The sequence below is a fragment of the Salvelinus alpinus genome, chromosome 9 (genome assembly GCF_045679555.1).
Source record: "Salvelinus alpinus chromosome 9, SLU_Salpinus.1, whole genome shotgun sequence".
NCBI lineage: Eukaryota > Metazoa > Chordata > Actinopteri > Salmoniformes > Salmonidae > Salvelinus > Salvelinus alpinus.
Window position 1 is genome coordinate 1,847,172 of NC_092094.1, and position 19,714 is coordinate 1,866,885.

The 19,714-nt window shown below is 42.4% G+C and overlaps 1 protein-coding gene across 1 annotated transcript; it reads right to left on the reverse strand.

Annotated features, from left to right (window-relative positions):
* Positions 1–2,627: 2,627 nt before the first annotated feature.
* Positions 2,628–18,183, reverse strand: LOC139584141 (immunoglobulin superfamily containing leucine-rich repeat protein 2-like). The gene is made up of 3 exons (XM_071415662.1): positions 17,945–18,183; positions 10,398–10,643; positions 2,628–9,998 (listed from the first exon to the last, which is right to left on the reverse strand). Exons 1-3 carry the CDS (start codon positions 17,975–17,977, stop codon positions 8,097–8,099), a joined length of 2,181 nt encoding a protein of 726 aa, XP_071271763.1. The 5' UTR covers positions 17,978–18,183; the 3' UTR covers positions 2,628–8,096.
* Between the last annotated feature and the right edge of the window lie 1,531 nt (positions 18,184–19,714).

Sequence of the window (19,714 nt, forward strand, 5' to 3'; positions counted from 1 at the left end):
CTATGAACTGGACTGTGTGTTTACAGGCAGTAGGGCCTGCCATCATTCACTATGAACTGGACTGTGTGTTTACAGACAGTTGGGCCTGCCATCTCTGCAGATCCTCTCAAGCTCTGTCAGGTAGGATGGGGAGCGTTGCTGCACAGCTATTTTCAGGTCTCTCCAGAGATGTTCGATCGGATTCAAGTCCGGGCTCTGGCTGGGCCACTCAAGGACATTCAGAGACTTGTCCCGAAGCCACTCCTTTGTTTTCTCACATGGATATGCTAATTTGAACAATTATTATTATATTATAATATATTCTTATGGACGTGCATGTACAGTGGGGCAAAAAAGTATTTAGTCAGCCACCAATTGTGCAAGTTCTCCCACTTAAAAAGATGAGAGAGGCCTGTAATTTTCATCATAGGTACACTTCAACTATGACAGACAAAATGAGAAAAAAAAATCCAGAAAATCACATTGTAGGATTTTAAATGAATTTATTTGCAAATTATGGTGGAAAATAAGTATTTGGTCACCTACAAACAAGCAAGATTTCTGGCTCTCACAGACCTGTAACTTCTTCTTTAGGAGGCTCCTCTGTCCTCCACTCGTTACCTGTATTAATGGCACCTGTTTGAACTTGTTATCAGTATAAAAGACACCTGTCCACAACCTCAAACAGTCACACTCCAAACTCCACTATGGCCAAGACCAAAGAGCTGTCAAATGACACCAGAAACAAAATTGTAGACCTGCACCTGGCTGGGAAGACTGAATCTGCAATAGGTAAGCAGCTTGGTTTGAAGAAATCAACTGTGGGAGCAATTATTAGGAAATGGAAGACATACAAGACCACTGATAATCTCCCTCGATCTGGGGCTCCACGCAAGATCTCACCCCGTGGGGTCAAAATGATCACAAGAACGGTGAGCAAAAATTCCAGAACCACACGGGGGGACCTAGTGAATGACCTGCAGAGAGCTGGGACCAAAGTAACAAAGCCTACCATCAGTAACACACTACGCCGCCAGGGACTCAAACCCTGCAGTGCCAGACGTGTCGCCCTGCTTAAGCCAGTACATGTCCAGGCCCGTCTGAAGTTTGCTAGAGAGCATTTGGATGATCCAGAAGAAGATTGGGAGAATGTCATATGGTCAGATGAAACCAAAATATAACTTTTTGGTAAAAACTCAACTCGTCGTGTTTGGAGGACAAAGAATGCTGAGTTGCATCCAAAGAACACCATACCTACTGTGAAGCATGGGGGTGGAAACATCATGCTTTGGGGCTGTTTTTCTGCAAAGGGACCAGGACGACTGATCCGTGTAAAGGAAAGAATGAATGGGGCCATGTATCGTGAGATTTTGAGTGAAAACCTCCTTCCATCAGCAAGGGCATTGAAGATGAAACGTGGCTGGGTCTTTCAGCATGACAATGATCCCAAACACACCGCCCGGGCAACGAAGGAGTGGCTTCGTAAGAAGCATTTCAAGGTCCTGGAGTGGCCTAGCCAGTCTCCAGATCTCAACCCCATAGAAAATCTTTGGAGGGAGTTGAAAGTCCGTGTTGCCCAGCAACAGCCCCAAAACATCACTGCTCTAGAGAAGATCTGCATGGAGGAATGGGCCAAAATACCAGCAACAGTGTGTGAAAACCTTGTGAAGACTTACAAAAAACGTTTGACCTCTGTCATTGCCAACAAAGGGTATATAACAAAGTATTGAGATAAACTTTTGTTATTGACCAAATACTTATTTTCCACCATCATTTGCAAATAAATTCATTAAAGATCCTACAATGTGATTTTCTGGATTTTTTTTTCTCATTTTGTCTGTCATAGTTGAAGTGTACCTATGATGAAAATTACAGGCCTCTCTCATCTTTTTAAGTGGGAGAACTTGCACAATTGGTGGCTGACTAAACACTTTTTTGCCCCACTGTAGTTGTAAAAGAAAACACTCTGCTGATGAAAATGGATGATTAATAGGAATAACAATAATATGATGAATGAACTACTGAGTCGCAGTATCATAGTCCACCATGTGGATAACGGGAATGTAGTGCTGCTGCTGGCCATTTCCCAGGCGGCGGCGGTGTTGAGTTTGGTCAAAAGCAGCGCTATATTATGATGACGCACAAAAGGGTAGGTATATTATTATGTCTAAATAAATAAAAAAGGCTTTATTTGTTAAATTCACTTTGTCTGCTAAATGTAATATCATAGCATGTATTTACAATTTAGAACCCAGTCTAAATAGCCAACTCTTATCCCACAATGCATTTGTTCTCGATATAGCTCTTTCATATCAGTAAGAAAAATGTGTTCAAATGTGAAGAAAAGAAAAACATTTTGTTATATGCCTAGAGTACAGAACAAGCTTCAGGTGCGCTTGATCACAAACAGGCCAAAGCCCAATATCATTAACCTTATATAAAACACCGTTTCCTCCTCTAATGCACAGCAGTTTAAAGATATACAACCGCCAAGTTGAATGTCTCCGGAGTGGCGGTGCTGGGACTGCATCGCAGTGCTTTAGGCGTCACAACAGACCTGATTTGATCCCAGGCTGGGGAGAAAAAGGGGGTCAAAAGTTGAAAAACATTGTGCTGAACCAATGACAGGAAATCTGAGGATGCAAACATATTTTTTGATAATTTATTAATTTCACGTACATAAAATCATATAAAAAATCTTGAAAGGTCGGGAGATACAACACCGTTGGGACAGTAGCTCACAAACGATGCATAGAAATAGGTCGGGAGATACAACACCGTTGGGACAGTAGCTCACAATGCATAGAAATAGGTCGGGAGATACAACACCGTTGGGACAGTAGCTCACAAACGATGCATAGAAATAGGTCGGGAGATACAACACCGTTGGGACAGTAGCTCACAATGCATAGAAATAGGTCGGGAGATACAACACCGTTGGGACAGTAGCTCACAAACGATGCATAGAAATAGGTCGGGAGATACAACACCGTTGGGACAGTAGCTCACAATGCATAGAAATAGGTCGGGAGATACAACACCGTTGGGACAGTAGCTCACAAACGATGCATAGAAATACAGGACACACAGAACCACCAGATGCTCTTTAAAGCGTCAGGTGATGATACTGTAGAAACGGATCATTTATGCTTTCCCCCCAAAAAAGAGAAAAATCGTTTCAATTTCACTGGGTCTTTACATCACATTTCGACATTAAGAACAATATCTAAAGTCCTATAGAATAGACGCTAAAAAAACACACGAAGGATATAAGTCATCTGTGTGACATGAGAGGTTAAAAAGGTCACATGTCAAAGCCCTCACATTACATTAAACAACATCTGTTGACAGTGAACCGGGAACATGCCTTAAAACTACACAACGTGATGTTCCCACTTTGATCATCACAGCACAATGGAAATAACAGTTGGTAAGCACTGTGCTGGCTAGCATCGCATCCTGCTGAGGTGAAGCGTACATTTAAAGGCTAGAATACGCGCTGCATAAAGGGGACATTTCAATGTCTTCTGCTTTTTACAAGTTATGAGGTCTGTTTGAACTGTAGAACAGCTGTGCTTTCAGTAGTCTATTGTAACTGCAAGAGGAATGTTGTAAGTTTTATATACAGTGCATTCAGAAAGTATTCAGACCCCTTGACTTTTTCCACATTTTGTTACATTACAACCTTATTCTAAAATTGAGTAAACATTTTTTTTTACCATAATCAATCAACACACAATACCCCATAATGACAAAACACAAACAGGTTTTTAGACATTTTTGAAAATCTATTAAAAATGTAAAACTGAAATATCAAATTTACATAAGTATTCAGACCCTTTACTCAGTACTTTGTTGAAGCACCTTTGGCAGCGATTACAGCCTTGAGTCTTCTTGGGTGTGACGCTACAAGCTTGGCACACCTGTATTTGGGGAGTTTCTCCTATTCTTCTCTGCAGATCCTCTCAAGCTCTGTCAGGTTGGATGGGGAGCGTCGCTGCACAGCTATTTTCAGGTCTCTCCAGAGATGTTCGATCGGGTTCAAGTCTGGGCTCTGACTGGGCCACTCAAGGACCTTCAGAGACTTGTCCCGATGCCACTCCTGAGTTGTCTTGGCTGTGTGCTTAGGGTTATTGTCCTGTTGGAAGGTGAATCTTCGCCCCAGTCTGAGGTCGTGAGCGCTCTGGAGCAGGTTCTAAGCAAGGGTCTCTCTGACTTTGCTCCATTCATCTTTGCCTCAATCCTGACTAGTCTCCTAGTCCCTACTGCCACCACCATGCTTCACTGTAGGGATGGTGCCAGATTTCCTCCAGACGTGATGCTTGGCATTCAGGTCAAAGAGTTGAATCTTGGTTTCATCAAACCACAGAATCTTGTTTCTCATGGTCTGAGAGTCTTTAGGTACCTTTTGGCAAACTCCAAGCGGGCTGTCAGGTGCCTTTTATTGAGGAATGGCTTCCGTCTGGCCACTCTACCATAAGCGCCTGATTGGTGGAGTACTGCAGAGGTGGTTGTCCTTCTGGAAGGTTCTCCCATCTCCACAGAGGAACTCTGGTGGTCTGTCAGAGTGACAATCAGGTTCTTGGTCACCTCCCTCACCAAGGCCCTTCTCCTCCAATTGCTCAGTTTGCCTGGCGGCCAGCTCTAGGAAGAGTCTTGGTGGTTCCAAACTTCTTCCATTTAAGAATGATGGAGGCCACTGTGTTCTTGGGGACCTTCAATGCTGCAGACATTTTTTGGTACCCTTCCCCAGATTTGTGCCTCAACACAATCCTGTCTCTGATCTCTACAGACAATTCTTTCGACCTCATGGCTTGGTTTTTGCTCTGACATGCACTGTGAACTGTGGGACCTTATATAGACAGGTGTGTGCCTTTCCAAATCATGTCCAATCCATTTAATTTACCACAAGTGGGCTCGAACCAAGTTGTAGAAACATCTCAAGGATGATCAATTGAAATAAGATGCACCTGAGCTCAATTTCGAGTTTCATAGCAAAGGTTCTGAATACTTACAGTGCATTCGGAAAGTATTCAGACCCCTCAACTTTTTCCTCATTCGTCTACACATAATACCCCATAATGACAAAGCGAAAACATATATATATATATTTATTTTTCTTACTTCACAGGAGAGCCATTTGAATGTAAACTTTTCTTTAATCAAAATGTGTTTTTGGGCAGAAATGCCTTCTGGAAAATTGTGTACTTTCGTTTCTTAATAACAAACAACCATCTGAATCCATCCATGTATATAGTCTAGCTAGCTACATTTTCAGATATTACACGTTTCTAATTTTGTCAGAAAGTAATTTTCATTTCAAGTTAAAGTGTACTGTTAGCTAAAGCAGGAAGTACCAGTGACTCGCTCAATACGGAAGTGGTCAGATGACGCAGATGCTACACTACAAGACTGTTTTGCACAGACTGGAATATGTTCTGGGATTTATCCAATGGCATTGAGGAGTACACCACATCAGTCACTGGCTTCATCAATAAGTGCATCGATGACGTCGTCCCCAAAGTGACCATACGTACATACCCCAACCAGAAGCCATGGATTACAGGCAATATCGGCATCGAGCTAAAGGCTAGAGCGGCCACTTTCAAGGAGCGGGAGACTAATCCCGGACGCTTCTACACCTGCATTACTTGCTGTTTGGGGTTTTAGGCTGGGTTTCTATACAGCACTTTGAGATATCAGCTGATGTAAGAAGGGCTATATAAATAAATTTGATTTGATTATAAGAAATCCCGCTATGCCCTCAGACAAACCATCAAACCAAGCAAAGCGCCAATACACGATTAAGATTGAATCCTACTACACCAGCCCTGACGCTCGTCGGTTGTGGCAGGGCTTGAAAACTATTACGGACTACAAAGGGAAACCCAGACGCGAGCTTCCCAGTGACTCGAGCGTACCAGATGAGCAAAATTATTTTTATGCTCGCTTCGAGGCAAGCAACACTGAAGCATGCAGGAGAGCACCAGCTGTTCTGGATGACTGTGTGTTAACGCTCTCGGTAGCCGAGACCTTTAAACAGGTCAACATTCACAAAGCCGCTGGGCCAGACGGATTACCAGGATGTGTACTCAAAGCATGCACGGACCAACGGTCAAGTGTCTTCACTGACATTTTCAACCTCTCCCTGACCGAGTCTGTAATACCTACATGTTTCAAGCAGACCACCATAGTCCCTGCGCCCAAGGAATTGAAGGTAACCTGCCTAAATGATTACCGCCCCGTGGCACTCACTATCGTAGCCATGAAGTGCTTTGAAAGGCTGGTCATGGCTCACATCAACAGCATCCTCTCGGACTCCCTAGACCCACTCCAGTTTGCTACCGCCTCAACAGATCCACAGATGATGCAATCTCAATCACACACCCCACTGCCCTTTCACACCTGGACAAAAAGGAACACCTATGTGAGAATGCTATTCATTGACTACAGCTCAGCGTTCAACACCATAGTGCCCACAAAGCGCATCACTAAGCTAAGGACTCTGGGACTAAACACCTCCCTCTGCAACTGGATCCTGGACTACCTGACGGGCCGCCCCCAGGTGGTAAGAGTAGGCAACAATACGTCTGCCACGCTGATCCTTAACACTGGGGCCCCTCAGGGGTGTGTACTCAGTCCCCTCCTGTATTCCCTGTTCACCCACGACTGTGTGGCCAAACACGACTCCAACACCATCATTATGTTTTCTGACGACACAACAGTGGTAGGCCTGATCACCGACAACGATGAGACGACCTATAGAGAGGAGGTCAGAGAACTGGCCTTGTGGTGCCAGGAGAACAACCTCTCCCTCAATGTGAGCAAGACAAAGGAGCTGATCGTGGACTACAGGAAAACGTGGGCCGAACAGGCCCCCATTAACATCGACTGGGCTGTAGTGGAGTGGGTCGAGAGTTTCCAGTTCCTTGGTGTCCACATCACCAACAAACTATCATGGTCCAAACATACCAAGACAGTCGTGAAGAGGGCACGACAAAACATTTTCCCCCTCAGGAGAATGAAAAGATTTGGCATGGGTCCTCAGATCCTCAAAAGGTTCTACAGCTGCACCATCGAGAGCATCCTGACCGGTTGCATCACCGCCTGGTATGGCAACTGCTCGGCATCTGACCGTAAGGGGCTACAGAGGGTAGTGAGAATGGCCCAGTACATCACTGGGGCCAAGCTTCCTGCCATCCAGGACCTATATAATAGCCCATAAAATTGTCAGAGACTCCAGTCACGCAAGTTATAGACTGTTTACTCTGCTACCGCACGGCAAGTGGTACCGGAGCACCAAGTCTACGACCAAAAGGCTCCTCAACAGCTTCTACCTGAAAATAACTGTGCAGAGACACAACTCATCCAACCTGACAGAGCTTGAGAGGATCTGCAGAGAAGAATGGGAAAATATCCCCAAATACAAGAGTGCCAAGCTTGTATCGTCATACCTAAGAAGACTTGAGGCTGTAATTGCTGCCAAAGGTGCTTCACAAAAGTACTGTGTAAAGTGTCTGAATACTTATGTAAATGTATTTTTTATTTTATTTTACTTTTAATACATTTGCGAAAATCCATCAAAATCTGTTTTTGCTTTGTCATTATGGGGTATTGTGTGTAGATTGATGAGAATATATATTTTTAATCCATTTTAGAATAAGGCTGTAAAGTAACAAAATGTGGAAAAGGTCAAGGGGTCTGAATACTTTCTGAAGACACAGTATGTAAATAAGGTATCTGTTTTTTATGTTTAATACATTTGCTAACATTTCTAAAAGCCTGTTTTTGCATTGTTATTGTGTGTGTAATGGATTAAATATATATATTTTTCAGCAATTGTAGAATAAGGCTGTAACGTAACAAAATGTGGAAAAGGTCAATGGGTCTGAATACTTTCCGAATGCACAGTAAGTATTCACAACTGTTCATTTTGACAATCTCTTATTTGGGGTATAACGGGTTACTTACTTTCTGAGGTGAAATGAGCTATCCGCCTTCATCAGGGCTATCTTCTTTATGTGAAATAATGATCTGTGAGTTACCTGGTTTAAAATGTAGTCAAAAGTAACTATTTTACAAGCTCTCTCTCCTCTGATAGCATCACACGGCTCTGCTCAGCGACTCGGCTCTTTGTAGTTACCGTTTCCATCCTCAGAGATATTCACCGCCTCAGCGCCCAATGGTAATCTATCGCTGTACTCCGAACCCACCTCAAATTTGAATGTAGAACCCGGGATAGACTCTGTAACCACACTCCCCTCCACCTCCTCCCTGTCCTGTCCGTCCTCCCTCTCTCCTTCTTCTATCTCACTTGGGTTAGAATTCTTCTCCGACTCCACAAACGACGCCCGGGGGTCGAAATCACCTCCAACCATATGTTTATCCATTTGATCTGTGTTCTTCTGCGCTGCCTTCATGATCAGTTTGTAAGTCTTTCCTTGGTACTTGTTTAAGAGATGACAGCAGGTGGCTCCCAGCAGAGGGACTGTAGCCAGCACCAACAGGAAGGTACTAACCATCACTATGATCAACAGAGAAGGAATCTTCTTCCTGGTTGTGAAGACTACCTGGACCTGACAGTCCTGCCCTCCGTAGGTCAGACACAGGGTGTAGTTCGTGCCTGGGTGTAGACCCTGGAACTTATAGGTGTTGATCCCTTCCTCTATCCGGGACCACTGCACCACAGAGTGTCCATTACCAGTGTTAAAACACAGATAGAGCATGTCCAGAGGGGTTTTGGTTGAGCCTTGATAGAGGCTGAACGGTTCTTTGTTGACGGTCTCTAGGTTCTCGTTGTGGCTGAGATGAAGGTTGTCCTTACTGTTGGGGAGCTGCAGAGGGTTGAGCTGCACTTTGGCCTCGGTCTCTGACACTTCCAACGCGATGACGCCGAAATCAAAGGTGTACTGCTTCAGCTGGTCCAGACTGAGGTTGAATGCGTGGTTGGAGATGTACTGAGTGCCATCGCTGACGCCACACTTACTGGTAAACGGCAGCTCCTCTGAGCCCTCGCCAGCCTGCACTGAGCCATCGGCGTGTTTAACAGACGATCCAATTGGAACGTTCTTGGTCTTCTCAGAGTCAGACTTGGGCCAGTTGATGACGTTGTTGGTCATCTTAGGCCCCGGCTTGTTTCCACCGGACGGACGGAGGATCTTATCTACTGTGGTGTCCAGCATGGAGTTAATGGCTTGTTTCTTGGTGCCCGCCACTACTACCTTCGCTGTGCTGTCTGCTTTACCGAGGTCGTTGACAGCTGAGCAGCTGTAGTTCCCATCCTCCTTCTTGCTCATACGGGGGATGATCAGAGTGCCGTTCTGGAAGACCAGGAACCGGCCGTTGGTGCTTTTATCGTTGATGGGCGAGTCATTCTTCACGCTGACCACAGAGGGCAAACTGAATGTGAACTTCTGGTTCCCTGCGTTCACCACCTCCCAGCTGACCTCTGGTTTGGGGTTGCCCTTGGTCTCACAATTGAGGATCACCATAAACCCTTCGTATAGCTCAGTGTTGTCCAGGTTTGGCTGGTAGGTGATGGACACCGTCGGGGCCTTGCAGTCCAGTTTGGGCATCTTGGTCACCAGGGCCCCTTGCAGATGCTCTGGGGCCTCGCAGACGATAGAGTCCTGCTCTGGGACAGAGATCTTAGACTCCGTGATCCAGTCTCTCAGCCACTCCAGACTGCAGGAGCAGGTGAAAGGGTTGTTGTAGATCTGAAGGTGAGACATGGAGCTCAGAGAGGTGAAGGTCCCCTGGACGATGGTAGTGAACCTGTTGTTGTTGATCCTCAGGGACCTCAGGTCTTTGAGAGTGGAGAAGGCATCTTTAGGGAGGTTGATCATCTCGTTGTTGTTCATCTTGAGCAGCTGAAGGGCGGTGAGGTTGGCCAGGTCCTCCCAGGGGAAGCTGATGATCTTGTTGTAGCTGAGGTCCAGGTTTCGCAGCTGATTCAGCGGGGCCAGAGTGTCCCTCTCGATGGTCACCATCTCATTGTGGGCCAGCCATAGGGAGGTCACCTGAAGAAGAATACTTTATTAATATGTCTTTTGCTGTACCCAGCCCATCCCATATAATCATATAATATATGCCATTTAGCAGACACAGTCATGCATTCAGACATTTCTCGTATGGCTGGCTCCAGTGGGAATCAAACCCACAATCATGGTTTTGCAAGAACCGCGATCTGCAAACTGAACCCCACAGGACCATATTCACACACACACCTGGGTGACGTTAGGACCATATACACACACCTGGGTGACGTTAGGACCATATTCACACACCTGGGTGACGTTAGGACCATATTCACAAACACACCTGGGTGACGTTAGGACCATATTCACAAACACCTGGGTGACGTTAGGACCATATACACACACACACCTGGGTGACGTTAGGACCATATTCACACACACCTGGGTGACGTTAATAAAGCTCTTGGCCTTCAGGAGTTTGATCTTGTTGGCAGAGAGAGAGAGCGTGGTGACGTTGGAGGGGAGGCCTATGGGAACTAACAGCAGGTCTTTGTAGGCACAGTCAGTGAACTGGTGGGTGTATTTATCCAGACAGCTACAGGTCTCTGGACAACACTGGGCCAGACCCAACACAGAGGTCCACACTGCCAGGACACAGACCAGCCGCCACGACGCCATGTTCACCACCTGACAACACACAGATAAGATGTTAATTAACCATTTATGAGATTATTTTCTGCTAATCTATACAGATCTTTAAAATACAAAACCCATACATCATAATGTTCTACTCAGAAATAATCCTTATGATAATGCATCCTGTTGCATTACATCACTACACTATATAACTACACTATATCATTACACTATATCACTACACTACATCATTACACTATATCACTACACTATATCACTACACTACATCACTACACTACATCACTACACTACATCAATACACTATATCACTACACTATATCACTACACTACATCACTAGACTATATCACTACACTATATCAATACACTACATCACTACACTATATCACTACACTATATCACTACACTATATCAATACACTACATCACTACACTACATCACTACACTATATCACTACACTATATCAATACACTATATCACTACACTACATCACTACATCACTACACTACATCACTACACTATATCACTACACTATATCACTACACTACATCACTACACTATATCACTACACTATATCACTACACTACATCACATCACTACACTATATCAATACACTACATCACTACACTATATCAATACACTACATCACTACACTATATCACTACACTATATCACTACATCACTACACTACATCACTACACTACATCACTACACTACATCACTACATTACATCACTACACTACATCACTACATTACATCACTACACTATATAAATACACTACATCACTACACTATATCACTACACTACATCACTACACTACATCACTACACTATATCACTACACTATATCAATACACTATATCAATACACTACATCACTACACTATATCACTACACTACATCACTACACTACATCACTACACTACATCACTACACTATATCACTACACTATATCACTACACTATATCACTACACTACATCACTACACTATATCACTACACTACATCACTACACTATATCACTACACTATATCACTACACTACATCACTACATCACTACACTACATCACTACACTATATCACTACACTACATCACTACACTATATCACTACACTATATCACTACACTACATCACTACACTATATCACTACACTATATCACTACACTACATCACTACACTATATCAATACACTACATCACTACACTACATCACTACACTATATCACTACACTACATCACTACACTACATCACTACACTATATCACTACACTATATCAATACATCACTACACTACATCACTACACTATATCAATACATCACTACACTACATCACTACATTACATCACTACACTATATCACTACACTATATCACTACACTATATTACATCACTACACTATATCACTACATTACATCACTACACTATATCACTACACTACATCACTACACTACATCACTACACTACATCACTACACTATATCACTACACTATATCAATACATCACTACACTACATCACTACACTATATAACTACATCACTACATCACTACACTATATCACTACATTACATCACTACACTATATCACTACACTATATCACTACACTATATCACTACACTATATTATATCACTACACTATATCACTACATTACATCACTACATTACATCACTACACTATATCACTACACTACATCACTACACTATATCACTACACTACATCACTACACTACATCACTACACTATATCACTACACTATATCACTACACTATATCACTACACTATATCACTACACTACATCACTACACTACATCACTACATTACATCACTACACTATATCAATACATCATAAATCACTACACTATATCACTACATTACATCACTACACTATATCACTACACTACATCACTAAATCATGACATCACTACACTATATCACTACATTACATCACTACACTATATCACTACACTACATCACTAAATCATGACATCACTACACTATATCACTACATTACATCACTACACTATATCACTACACTATATTACATCACTACACTATATCATTACATTACATCACTACATTACATCACTACACTATATCACTACACTATATCACTACATCAATACATTACATCACTACACTATATCAATACATCACTAAATCACTACACTATATCACTACACTACATCACTACACTACATCACTACACTATATCACATCACTACATCACTACATCACTACACTATATCACTGCACTACATCAATACATTACATCACTACACTATATCAATACATCACTATATCACTACACTATATCACTACATCACTACACTATATCAATACATCACTAAATCACTACACTACATCACTACATCACTAAATCATGACATCACTACACTATATCACTACACTATATACCTACACTACATCACATCACTACATCACTACACTATATCACATCACTACATCACTACACTATATCACTACACTATATCACTACACTATACCACTACACTACATCACTACACTACATCACTACATCACTAAATCATGACATCACTACACTATATCACTACACTATATACCTACACTACATCACTAAATTACATCACTACACTATATCACTACACTACATCACTACACTATATCACTACACTATATCACTACATTACATCACTACACTATATCACATCACTAAATCACTACACTATATCACTACACTACATTACTACACTATATCACTACATCACTAAATCATGACATCACTACACTGTATCACTACACTATAATCACTACACTATACCACTACATCACTACACTACATCACTACACTATATCACTACACTATATCACTACACTACATCAATACATTACATCACTACACTATATCAATACATCACTAAATCACTACACTATATCACTACACTACATCACTACACTATATCACTACATCACTAAATCATGACATCACTACACCATATCACTACACTATATCACTACACTATATCACTACACTACATCACTACATCACTAAATCATGACATCACTACACTACATCACTACACTACATCACTACACTACATCACTACACTACATCACTACACTATATCACTACACTACATCACTACACTATATCACTACATCACTACACTACATCACATCACTACACTATATCACTACACTATATCACTACATTACATCACTACACTATATCACTACACTACATCACTAAACTACATCAATACACTACATCATATCACTACATCACTACACTACATCAAATCACTACACTACATCACATCACTACATCACTTCAGCACATTACATCACAACACTACATCACTAAACTACATCAATAAACTACATCACATCAATACAGTACATCACTACACTACATCACAACATCACTAAACTACATCACATCAGTACATCACTACATCAATAAACTACATCACATCACTACATCAATAAACTACATCACTACATCACATCACTACACTACATCATTAAACTACATCACTACACTACATCAATAAACTACATCACTACACTACATCAATAAACTACATCACTACACTACATCACTACATCACTACACTACATCCCTACATCCCTACACTACATCACTACACTACATCCCTACACTACATCACTACACTACATCACTACAGTACATCCCTACACTACATCACTACACTACATCACTACATCACTAAACTATATCATTACATCACTGCACTACATCACTACACTACATCACTACACTATATCATTACACTATATCACTACACTATATCACTACACTACATCACTACACTACATCACTACACTATATCATTACACTACATCACTACACTATATCACTACACTATATCACTACACTATATCACTACACTACATCACTACACTACATCACTACACTACATCCCTACATCACTACACTACATCACTACACTACATCACTACACTACATCACTACACTACATCACTACATCACTAAACTATATCATTACATCACTGCACTATATCACCACACTACATCACTACACTATATCATTACACTACATCACTACACTACATCACTACATCACTACACTATATCATTACACTATATCACTACACTATATCATTACACTATATCACTACACTACATCACTACACTATATCATTACACTATATCATTACACTATATCATTACACTATATCACTACACTACATCACTACACTATATCACTACACTACATCACTACACTATATCATTACACTATATCACTACACTACATCACTACACTATATCACTACAGTATATCATTACACTATATCATTACACTATATCACTACACTATATCATTACACTACATCACTACACTACATCACTACACTACATCACTACACTACATCACTACACTACATCACTACACTATATCATTACACTACATCATTACACTATATCACTACATCACTACACTACATCACTACACTACATCACTACATTATATCATTACACTATATCATTACACTATATCACTACACTATATCATTACACTATATCACTACACTACATCACTACACTATATCACTACACTACAGCACATCCCTAAAGCACATCACTACATCACTACACTACATCACATCATTAAACTACATCACTACATTACATCACTGCATTACTACACTACATCACTAAACTATATGACTGCACCACATAACTACACATCACTACACTGCAGTAGACCAGGGATAGGCTGTCTCTCAGAGGGCGTAGGGATTACTGCAGTAGACCAGGGCTGTGTCTCAGAGAGGGCGTAGGGATTACTGCAGTAGACCAGGGCTGTGTCTCAGAGAGGGCGTAGGGATTACTGCAGTAGACCAGGGCTGTGTCTCAGAGAGGACGTAGGGATTACTGCAGTAGACCAGCACTGTGTCTCAGAGAGGGCGTAGGGATTACAGCAGTAGACCAGGGCTGTGTCTCAGAGAGGGCGTAGGGATTACTGCAGTAGACCAGGGCTGTGTCTCAGAGAGGGCGTAGGGATTACTGCTGTAGACCAGGGCTGTGTCTCAGAGAGGGCGTAGGGATTACTGCAGTAGACCAGGGCTGTGTCTCAGAGAGGGCATAGGGATTACTGCAGTAGACCAGGGCTGTGTCTCAGAGAGGGCGTAGGGATTACTGCAGTAGACCAGCACTGTGTCTCAGAGAGGGCGTAGGGATTACAGCAGTAGACCAGGGCTGTGTCTCAGAGAGGGCGTAGGGATTACTGCAGTAGACCAGGGCTGTGTCTCAGAGAGGGCGTAGGGATTACAGCAGTAGACCAGGGCTGTGTCTCAGAGAGGGCGTAGGGATTACTGCAGTAGACCAGGGCTGTGTCTCAGAGAGGGCGTATGGATTACAGCAGTAGATCAGGGCTGTGTCTCAGAGAGGGCGTAGGGATTACAGCAAGCAGATCTCATACAAATACACTTCAACTAAGTGAAACGACTTCAAGAAAAGGTTTAACATGTTCAATCTGTTTTAACCTGTAATGAAAAGGTTTAACATGTTCAATCTGTTTTAACGTAATGTTATCTTATTGGTTTAGGGCAACCAACTTCCTGTGTTCAGGCAAATTCATACAGCTACAATTTCACAAAGCTTCCAAATTAATTAAGAGAAACTGCAAGATCCATTTTCCGAGTGGTTTTGATAATCTCTTTAGTTCACATTAAGCTGTGTCAGCGAGGCTACTGCTGCAACAGGGCTTTGGCACAAACTGCCGAGCGCACCAAATTCTCTCCGTCCTTGGTCCTGAAACGCATCTGCGACGGGGTGGCTTGCTGTCTTCGAAATACGCTGAGTGTACAAAACATTACGGTTTCCATGACATAGACTGATCAGGTGAATCCAGGTGAAAGCTATGATCCCTTATTGATGTCACTTATTGATGTCAGTTTCAACTGTTCTGCCTGAGGTTATGGAACCCCTACCTGTTCCAGACCTGCTGTTTTCAACTCTTAATGATCGGCTATGAAAAGCCAACTGACATTTATTCCTGATTATTATTTGACCATGCTTGTCATTTATGAACATTTTGAAAATCTTGGCTCTCTCTAATTCTCTCCTTCTCTCTTTCTTTCTCTCTCTCGGAGGACCTGAGCCCTAGGACCATACGTCAGGACTACCGGGCATGATGACTCCTTGCTGTCCCAGTCCACCTGGCCTTGCTGCTATTCCAGTTTCAACTGTTCTGCCTGCGGTTATGGAACCGCCACCTGTCCCAGACCTGCTGTTTTCAACTCTTAATGATCGGCTATGAAAAGCCAACTGAAAATTATTCATGATTATTATTTGACCATGCTTGTCACTTATGAACATTTTGAACATCTTGGCATAGTTCTGTTATAATCTCCACCCGGCACAGCCAGAAGAGGACTGGCCACCCCTCATAGCCTGGTTCCTCTCTAGGTTTCTTCCTAGGTTTTGGCCTTTCTAGGGAGTTTTTCCTAGCCACCGTGCTTCTACACCTGCATTGCTTGCTGTTTGGGGTTTTAGGCTGGGTTTCTGTACAGCACTTCGAGATATTAGCTGATGTACGAAGGGCTATATAAAATAAACTTGATTGATTGATTGATGTCACAATCAGTGTAGATGAAGGGGAGGAGACAGGTTAAAGCATTTTTAAGCTTTGAGACAATGGAGACATGGATGGTGTATGTGTGCCATTCAGAAGGTGAATGGGCAAGACAAAATATTTCAGTGCCTTTGAACTGGGTATGGTAGTAGGTGCCAGGCGCAGAGGTGTCTCAAGAACTGCAACGCTGCTGGGTTTTTCACGCTAAACAGTTTCCCGTGTGTATTAATTTTAGGAATGGTCCACCACCCAAAGGACACCCAGCCAACTTGACACAACATTGGGAAGCATTGGAGTCAACATGGGCCAGCATCCCTGTGGAACGCTTTCAACACCTTGTAGAGTCCATGCCCGACGAATTGAAGCTGTTCCGGTGGCAAAAGGGGTCGCAACTCAATATTAGGAAGGTGTTCCTAATGTTTTGTACATTTTGTGTATATTTTCGTTGTAATTTTGACCCCGGAAGTATAACCTCCGAAACGGCACTTATTTCTGAACGAGAGAACCGTGTTAAAGACAACAGAACTGGAACGGTTCTTCATGCTGAGAAATGCAACATTAATTAAACATGGAATGGATCGATGGTTAAAGTCTGATAATGCATCAATCTAATCCAATCTGTCCACATTACTGCCAAATAAACATCATATTGGGGTCATAATGCATGTTTATATATATATATATATATATATTTACATAATTATCTCCAGTTTACTTTCTGATTTCAATCAACTTACCTCTCTGAAATGAAAATATCCAATCCTTGCCATTTTTCTAACTTGGCACTATCTGGATTATATCTTCTTTAAAACACAAATTAGTGGTCAAAACAAGTAACGTCCTCTGTAGTAGATCATTTTACGTGAATTTTCTCCAAGCTGATAACGGTAGGCGGTGGAGGAAACATATTTTTCCCGGTAGGATGATGCGGTGCGATCCGAGCCAGTTTCCTCTCGCGACTGACTGAGAGGACGAGCGGTCCACTGCGCGCTCCTGCCGTTAGTCACAGCGATGGTAGAGTTTGTGATCGCGCAGGCAGCCTCTCCCGTTCCTTCACCATCATCAGTCCTGGAATAAAGATAGGCCTACAAGGGCTCCGGGTTCGCCTGCCATCCACGAAAAATATTGATAATTTACACACTAATGTTTAATTCATTGTTATGTCGACCTAAACTCATCTCTGACGCCATTCTCCCCAGAGTTGGTTTTTCCAGTTACAGGCTTGAGAGATTTGGCCAACCCAAACATAAAAGATGAGGAGTTATTTGTAACCATGATGAGTTGTGCTCTGTTGAGTTGGGGATTTAAAAGGTCTGGATGGTTGTAATGAAACATGTTATTGTTGCCATATATGGATGAAAGCTACAAATAAAAAACCACATTGACAGAACAGGAAAATGTGAGGTCCCGCAATTGCTGGCGAATTTATAGGGCTACACGACGATGCATTTGATCATTATGATTATAATAATGAGACATCGAATTGGAACATATGTATATAACACTACAGTGTGAATTTATTTGATAAAATAACTGATAAACAACAATATAGATAAAAACACATCAATAATAAAGGTGTGCACGTGGTTGGACGCCGAGGGACGATAGAAAAACCACAAGAAAACTATATACAATAAGAAAGCACAAAATAAAAAAGGTTTGTTAAAACAGATAACAAAACCCACGAATCATAAATGTACAAAGGAAGCAATCAGAAGAAGGAAAAAAACAGTATTTGTTTTGATGGAATAAAGGAAGACAGAAAGATATCGGCCTTTTGACCTAAGAAATCTAATCATCCGCCATATCAGAGGTGTTGGCTACAGGCCAACTTCTGGAGAAAGTCGACAATGAATTATTTTCAAATAGCTACTGCCATCTTCTGGTATATGTTTGACCTGCAGTTCTCCAGTATCAGCCTCATTTCAAGATGATAAAACTTGAAACTAGATTCTGAAATAAAACCTTTGCCTTACAATGTATCATACAAAGAATGACGTGTTCTGTCTTCCTTTGTATACTATTTTACCTCTTTGCCTGTTGTGTATCCATTGGCTACTCAGTCTCTTTCCTCTATCCCGTGTCCAGCTGCACTCACTATCCATGTACCCCATCTAGAGTCTCTCTGGAGTACTGCATCACACTCTTCACCCCACACACAGCAGGCTAGTGGGGTCACAGACAGCAGGCTAGTGGGGTCACAGACAGCAGGCTAGTGGGGTCACAGACAGCAGGCTAGTGGGGTCACAGACAGCAGGCTAGTGGGGTCACAGACAGCAGGCTAGTGGGGTCACAGACAGCAGGCTAGTGGGGTCACAGACAGCAGGCTAGTGGGGTCACAGACAGCAGGCTAGTGGGGTCACAGACAGCAGGCTAGTGGGGTCACAGACAGCAGACTAGTGGGGTCACAGACAGCAGGCTAGTGGGGTCACAGACAGCAGGCTAGTGGGGTCACAGACAGCAGGCTAGTGGGGTCACAGACAGCAGGCTAGTGGGGTCACAGACAG

What these genes read in the sequence shown, in the direction of transcription:
- LOC139584141 (XM_071415662.1), bottom strand. Translation starts at nt 17,977, where the DNA reads ATGGCAAGGATTGGATATTTTCATTTCAGAGAG. An exon ending in GATATTTTCATTTCAGAGAG is followed by an intron (nt 10,644 to 17,944) that starts GTAAGTTGATTG and finishes GTGTGTTGTCAG; the next exon opens with GTGGTGAACATGGCGTCGTG. An exon ending in GCTTTATTAACGTCACCCAG is followed by an intron (nt 9,999 to 10,397) that starts GTGTGTGTGAAT and finishes ATTCTTCTTCAG; the next exon opens with GTGACCTCCCTATGGCTGGC.